Raw genomic sequence first — 14,743 nt, 5'->3', positions numbered from 1 at the left:
ACCCACCACTATCCCCTCGATCACAAAATTGCCTGCCTTTACTGTGCTGCTTGTCCTGAGCACCTTTTTCTCTGACTAGTGGATGAGCCCAGATTTCACTCGAATGATCTGGACAGTCTACGTGTGTTGATTAGCAATCATATTGAACGAATTGCGCATGAAGACACAGCCTTCTCAACACGCACCTCGCTGTAAGTGCAGAGCCCTCACCACCACTCATTCTCACCATATGGTAGGATTTATTCCTATGCATAGGACGATGTTGGCTGGTGAGAATGGATGCCAAAGCATGGCACCGGGTCATGTTCCGTTTGATTGCCGAAACGCAGCACCGCCCGGACTGTGTTCAGTTTGATTGCCGAAACGCGGCATCGGGCTGTGTCCAGTTTGATGCCGAAATGCGGCATCGGGCTTTGGCAGGCTTCTGTCCTATGTGTAAGAGGTTAGCCTCTGACCCATCTACCTTCTGTCAATTCTTGTCACCATTTTTATTTTTTATTCTCATGCATCACCAAGGTGTATTAACACCTTGGTTCCATGCATTATTCTCTTTCCCATGCATCACCAGGCTGCCCCCTGCACCCTGGTGCATGTCTCTTTACTTGGCTTCGGTATTCCTGTCTTGACACAGTGTATCACTGTTCATTATTTCCTTATTTCATGTGTGTTTGCATGCGCCTTTTACAAGTCGCATTTCGGAGCTTTATTACCCTTTTGTTCCTGTTCCTTTCTCTACCCTTTCTCGCCCACAAACCTCTGGTGTTTATCGGAGTTTGGCGCGACTGGTTTTGGAGAGCAAAGGCAAAGTACAAGAAAGAGGTATCACACAATGGTTCTTCTTTATCTCTTCACCATTGTTGTGTTCTACCTCTTCTTCTCTTTCGACTTCTTTGTCTTAAGTGTTCTTTGCCTTCTCTCTGTAAGCAGTGCTCTCCATCAGTCAGTTTCATGCCACCCAGACTGACCCTGTTATTAGTCCGCATCAGTCTACACTTCGCTCTCTTTCTACTTAGTTGCTGATAGGACATAATCAGGTAAGTTCTGGCTTCATCACACAATGGCTCTCCTTTATCTCTTCACCATTGTTGTGTTCTACCTCTTCTTCTCTTTCGACTTCTTGTCTTAAGTGTTCTTTGCCTTCTCTCTTCCGCATCAGTCTACACTTCGCTCTCTTTCTACTTAGTTGCTGATAGGACATAATCAGCGTATGCATATTGGGATCTTGTTTGCTTCTTGTCCAGCCTGAAGTCCACATCCTAAAGCCTCACCAGCCCAAACCAGTCCCACACCTCTAACACCTCGCTCCCTCCAGTCACTCAGTGAAGGTCTTATTCATCAGGACCTTACAGATCATCAACAGTGATGTGATTCATTCACAATGGATCAAACTTTGCAACATGATGGAGATTAGATTAGTGAAGAGGAACATGGGTCAATGAGGGAAGGGTGGTTGCGAGGAATTAAAGCAAGGAATGTGTTGTCTGGGCACAAAAGACATGGAGAGGCCTCCTCAGTGCCTTCTGCGGTCATAGAGGCTGAAGTAGAGTGACTCAAGCAAGAACTGGATGGTTTTGTGCTGAGGGACATCTTTAACATGGATGAGACTGGATTGTTCTTCTCATGAGTGACATATCAGTTCAGGAAATTGGGCTTACATGACTATAGTATGGCCCCTGACTGGGGTCTAATGAAAGAGAACCAGAAGGGAGTCAAAGCAGATAAGAGGCATATCAGCTATGCGCTCACCATGAATGCTATGGGGACCGAAAGGCTCCCTCCTCTCGTCATTGGCACTGCTAGATGTCCAACTGCTTTTGGCAGTTGCAAGGAGCCAAAGTCTTTCGGTTATCAGTATGCTTACAATAAGAAAGCATGGATGACCCAAATCATCTTTACTGAGTGGTTGAGAGACTGGGGATCTGAAGATCAGGTGTAGTATGCCTGGCCATAAAATTCTTCTCTACATCAACAATTTCTCTGGTCACAAGGATCCTGGTGGTTTAACCAGCATCACACTTCGCTTCTTTAAACCTAATCTTACTGCCCATGTCCAACCTATGGATGCAGGAATCATCAGTGCCTTTAAGTCTTGTTACCGAGCCAAAGTCATTCAGTTTACCCTTGCAAACTATGGAGAGGGTGTACCTGCACACCTCTGCTATAAGATAGACATCAAGAGTGCTATGGAGATGGCTGACAACTCCTGGTATGAGATAACAGGTGAGACAGTGGAAAACTGTTGGAAGAAGGTGAAGTGGGTGCATCCAAGGGCAGAAGAGGAGGTCATGGAGGTGGATGAAGATGGTGAGCAGATTTGTCCTAGGTAAGCTTTATCCCAGAACTTTGTGAAAATTCATAAGACATAGTTACTGATGCCTGTCCAGTGCCAGAAAGGATGTATCCTTGCTTGAAAAGGCCATCGACGAGGCTATTGCCCATTGACTTATCTGCCCCATCAACTGTGTCACCACTGCTGAGTTGGTTAATCCCCTCAGTGAGCATGCCCTCACCCACCACACCCTCTCCAACTTGACAGTAGAGGAGGTCATCGATCTTTGCTCAGAGGAGGACAAGTTATCCCAAATGGGAGATGACTGCCACCCTGAGCCAGAGCAGCTTGAGCAAACCCCTGATCCTCCCTTCACTGCGGCACAGACCTTACAGACTGTGCGTGACATGAGGAAGGTTTTGCTCAACTGGGACTGAGGTGGAGAAGATGAGGGGCTATTGAGGATGACAGAGAAGTATGTAAAGAAGATGGAATGGGATGCACAAGCTGTGTATAATGCCTTGTTAAAGACTACCCACATCTCTGATTATTTCAGGAAGACTGAGGTCAAGGAGGTGCAGCAGGAGGTGATTGTGGTTGATTAGTGGATGAATATACACCCTGTGTATTGAATTGAATTGCTGCAACATACATATGGATGTGTTGAGTGTTAATATGGCTTATGTTGAGAGGATAGTAGCGAAGTGGAGATTGGGTAATATAGAAAAGAGGCCATGATGTCAGATCAAGTCATCGATGGTGTGCTTACAGATTAGCAAGGTGGATGGATTATATCATTTAGCTTGTAGTAGCGAGCATAGATAGATATATAAGTCCATAGTAGCTTGGTGCTGGATGGCTTTCCTCATCTGACTTTGGTTAGAAAGGAAGCTGAGCATCTGTACCAGTCCTTTATCATTCACTTAATAGCTTATTAGTTTATTGATGTTGTGTTGTTAATACTACTCATAGTCTGACCCCATTGCCCATCTGACTGACCATACATATGTTGTGATGCAAGCAGTAAAAAGACAATTATGTAATTAAATGGTGGCTGTCCTGATCTAACCTCCTCAAGAACCAGAGAATTGAGATCTGGAGCCCCCAAAAAGTTGCATGGTGATGTTCCAGATCTGAGGAAGATAACTGTATAGTAGGGAAGTTTCATACATCACCAAGGTTGTTGCAGAAAACATTGTGGAATTCGATCTGGAGCTTGCATGGGACATCTATCAGGCTATCAGACTCTGCAGCTGTATGAGTCTGCATGGGAATGGAACGAGTTTTGGCATATGACAATGTGGCAGTAGCAGAGGCTGGATTCGCAACAGCATGGGAAACTGATGCATTGTCATGAGCCTGCACGAAGTAGAAGAAATAAGAGATCATAGGAGGGAGTTATGTAATGAGGGAAAGCAAGATTGTTTCAGATAAGAAGGTCCAGCTGGACCTCCAAGATAAGAACTGGACCTCCAGCTGGGCCTCAAGGGATGTAAATAGATTTCTGTAGAAGTATATAAAGGGGAGCTCTGTCCTTGATCTTGATCTTCTTCCCCTCAAAGATCAATATTTCATAAGTTACTTTGCGAAAGGTCCTTGAGCTCCCAGTGCTTGCTCTCGTCTTACCTTGCACCACCTTTGACATAAACTTACTCCACTAGTATATAAGCTTGCCTGATCTTCCCAAGTGAATATACCTCCATCCTATACCATATGCCAACAGACAAGTGTCAAGAGGTCTATCATACATATATCTCATTGCTTAGTTAAACTATGGCTTTCTATCTCATCTCCAAGGCCGGACCTTGTTGGGGATGAGTTGTAACATGCACCTATCTTCCATAAGCCTAACACAGACAAGTTCACACCTCCCACCTCTAATAAATAATTAATAATTGGACAAAGGAATTGGGTTCTGTGAGTAATCCATGCTGCACAAAGAAATTTAGTCCTAAGATACCATCATAGGTAGCTTGTAGATCCATCAGGACACCATCAACTCTATACATGTGACTAGAGAAAATGACCTGACAACCATATCTGTGACCAACGGACCTGCCAAGCCTCTGGCTTGATGCACTCGCATCTGTACTATCCCTTTCCTCACTTCCCAGCCCAATCTCACTGCCAACCTTGGGTCCACAAAAGTTGTGGACACCACCATGTCAAGTAAGAATTTATTTAAGAATTTATTTGGGGGGGGGGGCTGGTAAGGGGATGTTTGCAGAGACTGGAACAGATATGGAGAGCAGAGGATGGAAAAGAGCATACATCATGTCATGGGTGTCATCATCAGCTGGAGGAGTGGTTTGAGCTAATGTCAGATAGGCCAAGGTGGCATTGCCTGCCATCAGTTCAGTCTCAAGTTGGTTGACCTTGGGAGCTGGAGCATGTGTATGAATAGGGCATTTGGAATGTTGGTGCCCCAACTTGTGACAATCATAACATTGGTTCTCCTTGTGGAAGACTTCACAGATATAGCAGCCTGCTGGGGAGAGGTAGTATGGCAGTGAGTGGGAAGGGTTGTGGTAGTAGGAAATAGGATGGGGTAGTGGCATGTTGTCTGAGGTAGCCTTGTTGGTGGAATGGGATGAGGGTTGGGAAGCCACATGCTCATGTTGAATGCAGTCAACATGGTTCCCTATCAGGGTGCATAGACAGTCTAGGTTGTCAATATGAAAGTCTGGTTCACCAACCAGATGGAGGAAGAGACCCTCCAGGCAAGCTGCATGATAAAGATCGGCCATTTGTGTGTTGCTTGGGTAATGACTCATGCCAAGAAGATGACTACAGTGTAGGATGACCACATTATCGAAGGTTCACCATGCCTCAGGAGAGACCTCACAGAAAGAGAGATGGCAGAGAGTGCATGAGATGGGAAACTCTCAGTGAGCAGGCATAGTCTTGGCCTTGAAGGCAGCAGACCATGCCTCCCACACCATCATTCCATCAGCCTCCATGCAGCAACTGTCCTGCTCAACCCAGCTGACAAGATTGGTGCACTCAATCGAGTTGTTTGCAAGCTCGATAACCATCACTTGGTGTTTCTCTTCCACCTCCATGTCATCTGAGGGGGTCAAAAGTGCATACACCAACTTGATTTTAGATTATGGTAGGGAAGTTTCATATGTCCCCTAGGTCATCACAAAAAACATTGTGGAATTCCACCTGGAGACATGACCTGATGACTGTATCAGTTACCAATGGACCTGCCATGCCTCCAACTAATTGCACCTACATCTGAACTGTCCCTTTCCTCACATCCCAGCCCAGCCTTGCAGCCAACTTTGGATCCACAAAAGTTGTGGACACCCCTGTGTCAAGTAGAAACTTAACTTAGAAACTTAGGGGAGGGGGCTGGCAAGGAGTTGTCAGTGGGCACTGGAACCAAAATGGAGAGAAGAGGATGGAAAAGAGCATATGTCATGTCACCAGTGCCATCATCAGCTGAAGGAATGGTCTGGGCTAACATCAAGTATGCCAAGGTAGCATTGCCTGCTGTCAGTTCAGTCTCAAGTTGGTTGGCCTTGGGAACTGTAGCGCATGTTCGAGTAGGGCATTTAGAATGCTGGTACCCCAACTTGTGACAATCGTATCTGCCTAGAACTAGCACTTTCTGAATGTAGAATGGCAAAATCCCCTCTAGCAGAGCATACATGGGGTCAATGGCAGCATGGAGGAACTTGTCAAAATTCAGAAATAAGTCTAAGGCTGAAAGGTGGCTGGGCACAGCAAAGATTGACTTTTTGAGAGTCTCAGTGTAAGCCTGAGTGGCTTTGGTTAGGTGTCCAGCCTGATGCGCAACATGAGTCTGTCAGGCTGCCTGTGGAGCTTGCTCAAACTGGTGAAGGAGTTCACACTGCTGAGCCAAAATTGCTTCTGAGTGTTCTACACCTGAGCATGCCAGGTGCTTCCTGGTGCTGTGCAACTGGTTAACTCATACCAGACATTTGAGACAAGGTGAATCCTTCCTCCTGAAATGGGCACATCCAGTGACAATGACAGAGGCAGGCTGATCGTAGCAAATGGTTCCAATCCTGGTATTTACCTTGTGGCCTATCAAGAGAAAAACAACAGTTCAGTAGTGATCCAGGTAGTATTCCACTGAGAGGTATCTCACCATTGGGGTATCTTAGTGTCTTTATCCACAATCCATCACACTCTGCTCTGAGGATGTCAATGGCCAAAGGAAGTAAAAGGTGGTGAAGAAGACAGTCTGGGGGTTCATTTGGTGCAGGAGTGATACCCATCAGCATCATGAACAAATACTGAGACCGATATTTGTTGGGCAGGTTGGCTAGCTGACACATGATAGGGCCCATGGATTGAGGGGGATGATTGCAGGACTTGGAAGGGTCTGCCCAGTTGATAGAGACATTGATAGTAAGGACCAGACAGCCATGTTCATGCTGGACATCCTGATCATCGACCTGGTAGCATGATCCATCCAACTGATGATGGGGAATCTTTCCTGGATTTGTGTCTTGAAGATAAGCCGGCCTCTCCATCTGCTCATCATGTTGCCTTTGCCAAGAGTGCAAAACTTGTTGATCCTCAACAAGCTGTTCTACACCATCAAGAGAAAAATCATATTCCAACTTGGCTTATATTCCAACTTGGCTTGTAGTGTGTGACGAGAGAAAAACTCTGTCACCAGCTTTCTGCCCTCCCTCAGAGCAGTGCCACACTCAGGACAACTGCCTGGTACCTTGTCCCACCCATCCTTGCCTACTACATCAATGAACACATTCTGACACTCCTTGGTAGGGCATTTGAGATGCACCACCATAGAAGGGTCAATGTCAAGTTGACCATACAGCATCTTGACATTTTTGTGGAGTTGAGATGATGAAGTTTCTACTGGAAGGTCGAGGATGCGATACATTTTTTCATGCTCACCCAGTGAAAGATCACGCTCATCGCATACCCTCTGGTGCAATGCTTGTCGATCCTCAGCAATAGCAAGTTCAAGAATGACCTGAATGACAGCCTTCACCATGTCACCCAATCACTGAGGAAGCCCTGCAAAAGCCATGAGGAAGATTGAGAAGATGGCAAGGACAGTGGCAAGTAGAGGCATACTCCTTGCAATTGATTCAGTGTGGAAGATGGTTTCGCTTTGATAAGAGCTGAGTTGCCGACATGAGTAAGGAGGAATCAAGAATTCCGGAATTTTGGTAGGCCATCTGCTAGGCTGATGGCTAAGACGATCACGGATGACACCTCCATATCCATCACCCTCAAAGCCTGTTTCAAGAGACTCATCCATCATGATGGCAGGAAGATCATCATAACTTGCCCATCATCGATATTCATAAACTCTCTTTCAAGACTGCCTTGTGAAGTCTCCTGACCTGAAAGAGGAGGAGGGTAAGCATCATCGGATGAAGACATGGACAGGCCAGCTGGGGGAGAGAATGGAGGGATCGAGATGTCACCAGAGACGGAATCATCGGAAAGGGGTACAGATGGAAGGGTAGGGGCAGTGACATCGTCTGCCCTGGATGAAGAGGATAAAGGGCTGATTGTCGGCCTCAGAGAACTCCAAGTTTATGCGATGATTGAGCCAGGTCCTATACTGCATCGTGCATCCACCTCAAGGACATAATGCACATCGGCAGCGCACGACGGCTATTTGGGGCTACGATGACCATAGGTTAACCCATCGTTGCAGCTACACAGTTCATATCCATCTTCCGGACACTCACCAAAGTCGGTTCTGGTCCTATAGATGCTGCCTCGATGACATCGTTTGTCCTACAGTAGGGGTTGCCCGACGAGCTAGAATGGTATAATAAGCCTTTGAGTCAGGTCCTCAATTAGGAACGCAAGTGCATGACTAGTTCTCACCTGGACGCCCTGAGATTACTACTTCGGAGCATTTTCACCGAAAGAAGTGTCTAAACTAGGTCGAAGATTGAGATAGTCTCGCTGATTCACACACTGACTCATCGCCACTTGTCAGCTTCTCCCATATTTTGTAAGAATTGCAGCTTACGCTTGGAGATGAGATTGCAGGTGCTTGGTAATGAAGTTGCAGACAGGGGCGTTATAGTAGAGATGGAGATGCTTATGTGGAAGGTTAAAGACAAATGTGGATGGGGGGAGGTATTTATGTAAATTGGAAATGGATGAAAAGAATTTCGCTGCTGACAACAACGACTTGTTTGGTTGAGTGTACAGTTGAACGGCCATAGGACGTGTATGCAGCATGCATCTACATGCGCCGGCCAGTTGCGTGGACGTAGCGTGAACCAAACAAAGGGCAGCCTGCATGCAACGCCTATTTTCCATGCTACTTTCTACGCTTTTCCAGCTGCGTGCCTTGTCGTATTCACGTTAGGTGCACTCCTCCGACACAACGCCAGGTCCATGCTGAACCAGTGGCATGCCCCAGATCTGTCCACGCAAAAAATTCCCACAATGCCTATTCTGACATGGGGGGAGGACTTCATAGAAAGTCAACATGCTCATGTTATGTAATATCAGTGAACAGAAGGTCTTGCAAAACAATGAAGAGTATAATTAGTCGATAATTCATACATTTAAATAATGCAGCTTTCAATTCTAATTTAGGAACTTCTCCAAGCTTCGCTTTGCGCCAGCATCTGCTTTCGCCCAGTAGGGATCTAACCCTACAGATGAGGCTTGATTAAGAAGCTGTAAAATGAAGTCTTTGAGAGGTACAGTGTATGCAGGATCATTGTTTTCCAAAGACAATCGTCGTTGCCCTTCAGGTGTATCTATAGTATTGTTAGATCATGTCCAAGATAACAAATACACATGAAGAAAACAACATACTTTCTATCTCTGTCCAAAGGGTACTGTTGTTGTCTATCCAGGGCACAAGACCGGTCCTGCAGTTAATATCAGAGAAAAATTTCTACAACAAGAAATACCATGGTACTGACTCTTGTGCTGAAAGGCTTCCCTCGGATTGTTGTACTTCACCTAAGACATCCAAAAATATGTTCACTGCTCAGTAGTCATCAGTAAACATTGCTTGCAAGTCCAATCACATACTGAAATCACCATCAAGCCTCTCCATGACTTGCTGGTTACCAGTCAGAAGCAAATTTCCCACTCCCATAGCCACCACTTTCCTCAATCTTGTCTCTCCTACATAGTCAAAATTTCTCCACACAGCATCTAAGATTTCCTCTAGCAATTTGTGCACATCTTGAGATTGAATTTTTGCAGACTCTTCCACCATCTGAAGAAAGACGTTTGGATTGTTCATAGCAATCCTGGAAAGTATTTCGAGGTATGCAGCAAGGATGAGGCCTGAAGCTTTGTCATCCTCCAGGGCTGTTGTTATATGGTGGAATATACCAGCCTGAAGGAGCAAAGACGAAATGACAGGAAGTGGAGCAATGCGCGTCCAAAGAGACACTGTGGCAAGGATGCAGATAACTGCTGATTCATTACCATTGCTAGTTGACAGAGCTGTAGCCAAATTCGAGGCAATGGCTTGCCCATGAGCCTAGAAACCACTTCAGCAGGTTGTAAATTTTACTGTTTGTTGTAAACTAACCTGACTTATTCCGACAGGATCGAGCAGAAGGTAAGAGTCCAATAAACTCAGGAGTTTCGGCAACAAATCCAAGTTGGAGCCCAACATAAGTAATAAACCAGGCAGAATGCGTATAAGTCCTGTTTCCGGAGATGGTTGATAGGGCGATGCGGAATTGTATAGGGCTGTCTGCCATCTGTAATATTTTGTCAGCGAAGTCCACAATGTGTTACACCCTCAACACACAAGATTAGGCCGTCCTCTTCGAAAAATTCCTTGGCTGGTGGCTGTAGGCTTTCTTCTATCAGTGGGATAACTAGCTCTATTAATCCACCAGATGATTCCTTGGCAGCCTATATGGGGTCAATGTTTTTTTTTTCCTTTCTTAGATAATGGAAAAAGAAACAACTCACCGATACCAGCTTGGTGGTTAGGACTACCAGAGACGCTTTGAAAAGCCACTCTCCTTCTAAACCGATTGCACCATGCCCTGCCATCATCATTATCTCAGTTTCACTATAAGTTCAAAGGAGATGAATACTTACAGAGCGCAGGCACAGATTGGGCCAGAGTGGGTAAATATGGCATGATCTTAATTGATATGTGTTATGAGAACAATACCAGCAATGAAAAAAAATCAATTTACCTTGTCCCCAACCCTTTCAATTATAACCCCAACAGTGTCATTCACGTATCTTTTACCATCCAACGTGCTTGCCTCGCCAAGCAGTTTAATTCTGATCCGACTTTATCAGCTTCGCATTAAGCGTTACAACACTCACAATTCCTGGACTGTTTGCTCTAGAAAAGGCAGAAAGTAATCAATTGGAAGTTCCCACAAGTCAACACATTCCTTGATGGCCACTGCAGCTGTGAGGTTTACTGCCCGATCAGATGCATTCCCTCTCTCAGAGAGAAGGTGCAAGAGCAGTTGCCACACTATATGGAGTTTGGCAGATTCTTCATCGCCACTCATCCATTCACCAATAAGCCAAGCAACACGACGTTTGACAATACGGTGTCTAAGCACATATAAGTAATGATAATGACAAGCTTAGCCTATACTAAGGTACTTACAAAGGCTTCCCCTGGCTAATCCAGGAGCCCATACCCGTGAGCAAAGATTCAAAATTTACACCGCCATACGATGCCATTGAACGACTTAGGCGCCCCAAAGCACAATATACAGACTCATGTCGCAAGACCGAAGGTAGATTGTCAGGTGGAATGACTGGATATCAGCGTCCACTCGATGGCTATTCAACTTACGCTGCGTCTCGGAAAGCAATTTCAGCATGGCTGGTTCAATAACTTTATTTTCTCTGGGAACATTGCGACAGGCATTATTGAGTGCTATGAGAACGCGCTCGGCGCATGGCTAGAAACTGTCAGAAATCCAGTCTGATAGGGGTTTAGGACTCTGACTGACTCTGAATTCAAATGCCCAGGCTTCTGCGTCGGTACTTTCGCCAATAAGCCATTCCTCAGGTTCATCTTCAAGGGCATCAAGATCAGTAGAAGTGAGAGGAAGAAGTTTATCCACCAATAAGTGGAAAGCGGAGAGAATAAATTCAGGTGTGAAAACTAATGACTGTCAGCGCAATACAACCCCAGTAGAAACCTACTATCGTGGTGATCTGCGGCAAGAATTGGAAGAATATCTTTGAAGAGAAGCAATCCCAAGAGCAAAAATCGTTTCGGGTAAGGCGAATCATCCGAATCTAATTGTCAGTGACTGATTCGTAAACGATAACTCACCATCGTTGGAAATGGTACCGTCTGTCCCTGCAACGACGCCACCAACCTCTCCCCACCACCACCCGATGCCCGCCGTGGTTCCATCGATTTTACAAAAACCTTTGGGATCAAGAGCTATCATGGCACGCCACCATTTCCCAATCGCTCGCAGATGCTTTGTGATGGACTTTAGCGTTTTTTCCGAAGGCGCTTTGGTTGCGATCAATCGAAGTCGGTTTGATTGGATAACAGAAGCATGAGTGACCGAATGGCCGACAAGGTATTGAATCCGAAGGATAGCCTCTTCCGTTTGCATTGGTTTTGCCTTGGACCAGTGCCATTGGCAAAATCGAGCAAGTATCCTTGATGTGTCAGTACGGTGGAAATACATTTGGCGACTTACTTGAAAGCGTATCTACCTGCTTCCTCTAAAGGCAAGTAGCCCCCCCCGTTTCTCTCACTTTCGCCCCAAATATCTAAAATTCTACGAAGAGGCTCTGTGAAGAGCTGTTCTAATGTCTGCATAACGGCGGCTCCTTGTGTGATTCTCACAGTCCTCCACTCTTTGACTAATGCATTGATCGTCCAGAGAACATTGATCAGCAGTGTTGAGGCAGCTGGAGTCAGCGATGATGGGTTGGCCAAATGCAGCAAAGTCGAGAGGAGTGGTTCGAGGAAAAGCTGAGGGAGGTTTTGCCATGTTTTAGGATATTCGATACGCGCTACCGCAACAAGCAGGCCCAATTGAGGGCGGGCAATCTTTCGACCAGCATCAGCATATGCGTTCTGACTACAACCAAATAGCATTCAGTAAAGACTTACAGCAAAATCTTCTTCTTCCAAAAAGCTGAAAAGCCTTTGTCTAATTTCGGGTTTGCGGGCTTCTGGGGTAATACTAATTATCAGAGTGTGTCCTCCTAGCAGAAAACGTACGCTTTGCTTCTCCACTTAGTTTTCATTTCTCTTCCGGTGATGAGTGAAGCCATGAGTCTTTCTGGGTGACTCAAAGTCTTATCGGCCGCCAGAGTCTGGAGAGAGATAAGAAATTCTGAGATTACAGTATCAGGGAATGAAATTATGGGCAGGAGGGAGAATCATAACACTCACCTGGTTCCTTGAAGAGGCCTGAGAGAGCTTGCTGGTCACGAGAATATTGTTCATGGTTGGTTGGGTATACAACTGAATGGACGAGGACGCGGATATCGGTGGCCATTTCGGCTGGTGGGCGTTGTAAGTGGGTGCTGTGCGATGTGGAATGAGCTTTTGTAGATGCGGGTTGGAATGAGAAACCAAAAATCGCCAGTCGTTCAGTGAATCAAAATCAAACCAAGCACAAGAAATCAGCCGTCCCCGTCATTCCAGTTCATCTCAGGCACTAACTTTCCTTCTTGCTATATTACGTAAGGGATTGCCCTTGGAACAAAAGTCTGATTTGAAGAATTCAAGACTGAGAATCTCCGTCATGTTTATATAAATACAACCAACTCCGGCATCTACAGCTCCACAAATTACCTCTTCACCCCTCATTGTTCCTATAATAAATACATTGTACGCTATGGATGTTCGGAAGCCAATATTTCACTCCAGAGCTCACATAGAGACTGGTGACATTGTCATCCTTTACATGGTACGTTTCCATCTCTTCGAACTAGGCTTATCTTCAGGCTCGTGACAACATGACCGCCATCACTATCACTCCAGGAGAAACATTTCACAATAAATATGGAAGATACCCGCATGACATGCTGATAGGACAAAAGTATGGCTCAAAGGTGAGTCCCTATATGTGACGGCTTAGCTGATAACCTGAGCAGATTCACTCCCCGCCGCCTCACCCAGGTTACGTTCACGTACTTCGCCCCACGCCGGAGTTGTGGACCCTTTCACTTCCCCACCGCACACAAATCCTCTATCTTCCGGATATATCGTACATTACCATGCGCCTTGGTGTACGTGTGGGGGGCAAAGTCATCGAGGCCGGAACCGGAAGCGGGAGCATGACACATAGTCTCTCCAGAAGTGTGGGTCCAAGTGGTCAAGTGATGTCTTTCGAATACCATCGACAACGCTTTGAGACTGCCTTGTAAGTCTGCCTTGTGTGCGAACTCCACTGAAATTGTACAGGAAAGAGTTCGAATCGCACGGTCTGACCAACGTTCGCTTACAGCATCGAAATGTCTGCAAAGAGGGTTTCGGGGACGCACAGGGGGTGGAAGGAGGTAAGTCTTAATATATTCAGTTGTGCAATGGCTCACGTCGAGGTGAAAGTTTTTCTTGACCTCCCAGCACCCTGGGAGGCCATTCCGCATGCGGTCAAGGCCCTTCGAGTGAGTATCTGCACACTGGCGCTATAGGTCGGGCCATCGCTGAAAACATGCAGCCTGATATTATCACTAGGATTTGCTGTTTTAGCCCTTGCCTTGAGCAAGTGCTCAAAACTGTTACTTGTTTGCGCTCTGAAGGATTTTCAGGTACGTCCAACGCCGGCACTTGACACCTTGTTCTCATGAAAACTTCAGATATTTCAACACAAGAAGTCCTTATTCGAACCCATGAGCTCGTTGCTCCTCCCCCCAACACCGCCTATTTATCTTCAATCTCTTCTGTTGTCTCTTATCTTCGAGAACACGAGCAAAGAAAAGAAGAGAGGCGCCTGTTACAAATTAAAACTGCCAAAGAGAACAATCGGAAGGTCAAGGGCATCGAAGCGGATGACGCTATTCCCGTGATGGGGGAGACGGGGTCTAAGAGAAAGTTGGAGCAGCCGTCAGTCTCTGGTTCGGACAATGTGGCTCCAGCAAATTCGCCTCCAAAGACAAATCTGCTTTGGACCGAGCCACCTAACACTCTCCCTAGTACCGTGCTTACCAAGCCCTCCCCTGAAATGAAGGGGCATACCTCGTATCTCACCTTTGCGGTTCTGTATCCCGAATCTATCAGGCTTAGCATTGCGGCGCGAGAAACGTCAAGTCGAGTTGAAGCACCAACAAATATAACGAAGGCTCCAGAAACCCACAGTCAAGAAACCCATTACTCGGAGGGTTCAGAAATCGAAAAGATCGGAGCAATGACAAGTGAAGAGATGGATGATTGGATGAAAAGCGGTTCGACATTACCGATCTAAACCTAAGCAGGCGTCGTCGTTTTTATATGATTATGATGTATTAGATTATGTGTAAATTCCCGTTTTCGCCCGGATTTTCTACTGTTACATCAGAGGAAGT

At 46.0% G+C, this 14,743-nt stretch overlaps 4 protein-coding genes and 1 non-coding gene; 1 reads left to right on the top strand and 4 right to left on the bottom strand.

Moving 5' to 3' along the window:
• Positions 1–5,181: 5,181 nt before the first annotated feature.
• CNAG_05487 (hypothetical protein) lies at positions 5,182–7,268 on the bottom strand (the record flags this gene model as incomplete). The annotated part of the gene is made up of 5 exons (XM_012198417.1): positions 5,182–5,450; positions 5,508–6,062; positions 6,213–6,325; positions 6,390–6,812; positions 6,869–7,268. The coding sequence occupies 4 exons, from the start codon at positions 7,266–7,268 to the stop codon at positions 5,601–5,603; spliced, it is 1,398 nt and encodes a 465-aa protein (XP_012053807.1). The 3' UTR covers positions 5,182–5,450; positions 5,508–5,600.
• A 227-nt stretch (positions 7,269–7,495) lies between these two features.
• CNAG_07882 (hypothetical protein) lies at positions 7,496–8,464 on the bottom strand (the record flags this gene model as incomplete). Its single annotated transcript, XM_012198542.1, has 3 exons — positions 7,496–7,623; positions 7,978–8,050; positions 8,268–8,464. 3 exons carry the CDS (start codon positions 8,462–8,464, stop codon positions 7,582–7,584), a joined length of 312 nt encoding a protein of 103 aa, XP_012053932.1. The 3' UTR covers positions 7,496–7,581.
• A 315-nt stretch (positions 8,465–8,779) lies between these two features.
• Positions 8,780–12,840, bottom strand: CNAG_05486 (hypothetical protein). XM_012198234.1 has 19 exons: positions 12,627–12,840; positions 12,453–12,567; positions 12,342–12,414; positions 11,923–12,278; positions 11,541–11,881; positions 11,408–11,503; positions 11,212–11,366; positions 11,052–11,160; positions 10,860–11,013; positions 10,565–10,804; positions 10,429–10,519; positions 10,328–10,373; positions 10,196–10,272; positions 10,029–10,135; positions 9,804–9,978; positions 9,293–9,752; positions 9,181–9,244; positions 9,071–9,126; positions 8,780–9,012 (listed from the first exon to the last, which is right to left on the bottom strand). Exons 1-19 carry the CDS (start codon positions 12,730–12,732, stop codon positions 8,837–8,839), a joined length of 2,997 nt encoding a protein of 998 aa, XP_012053624.1. The 5' UTR covers positions 12,733–12,840; the 3' UTR covers positions 8,780–8,836.
• A 142-nt stretch (positions 12,841–12,982) lies between these two features.
• On the top strand, positions 12,983–14,698 carry CNAG_05485 (tRNA (adenine-N(1)-)-methyltransferase catalytic subunit TRM61). XM_012198416.1 has 7 exons: positions 12,983–13,146; positions 13,184–13,291; positions 13,334–13,602; positions 13,644–13,738; positions 13,788–13,846; positions 13,900–13,990; positions 14,039–14,698. Exons 1-7 carry the CDS (start codon positions 13,075–13,077, stop codon positions 14,641–14,643), a joined length of 1,299 nt encoding a protein of 432 aa, XP_012053806.1. The 5' UTR covers positions 12,983–13,074; the 3' UTR covers positions 14,644–14,698.
• CNAG_13185 lies at positions 13,063–14,655 on the bottom strand. The gene has a single exon (XR_001046471.1). It is a non-coding gene; the product is annotated as a hypothetical RNA (non-coding RNA).
• Positions 14,699–14,743: the final 45 nt, after the last annotated feature.

Source organism: Cryptococcus neoformans, chromosome 14 (assembly GCF_000149245.1).
Source record: "Cryptococcus neoformans var. grubii H99 chromosome 14, complete sequence".
NCBI classification, from domain to species: domain Eukaryota; kingdom Fungi; phylum Basidiomycota; class Tremellomycetes; order Tremellales; family Cryptococcaceae; genus Cryptococcus; species Cryptococcus neoformans.
This window is presented reverse-complemented; position numbering and strand designations above follow the sequence as displayed.

Coding starts and splice junctions, on each gene's coding strand:
- CNAG_05485 (XM_012198416.1), top strand. CDS start 13,075: ATGGATGTTCGGAAGCCAATATTTCACTCCAGAGCTCACATAGAGACT. Junction 13,292..13,333: donor GACAAAAGTATGGCTCAAAG/GTGAGTCCCTAT, acceptor TAACCTGAGCAG/ATTCACTCCCCGCCGCCTCA. Junction 13,739..13,787: donor CGCACAGGGGGTGGAAGGAG/GTAAGTCTTAAT, acceptor TCGAGGTGAAAG/TTTTTCTTGACCTCCCAGCA.
- CNAG_05486 (XM_012198234.1), bottom strand. CDS start 12,732: ATGGCCACCGATATCCGCGTCCTCGTCCATTCAGTTGTATACCCAACC. Junction 12,279..12,341: donor TGGAAGAAGAAGATTTTGCT/GTAAGTCTTTAC, acceptor GCTGGTCGAAAG/ATTGCCCGCCCTCAATTGGG. Junction 9,127..9,180: donor GGAAGCCTTTCAGCACAAGA/GTCAGTACCATG, acceptor TATTAACTGCAG/GACCGGTCTTGTGCCCTGGA.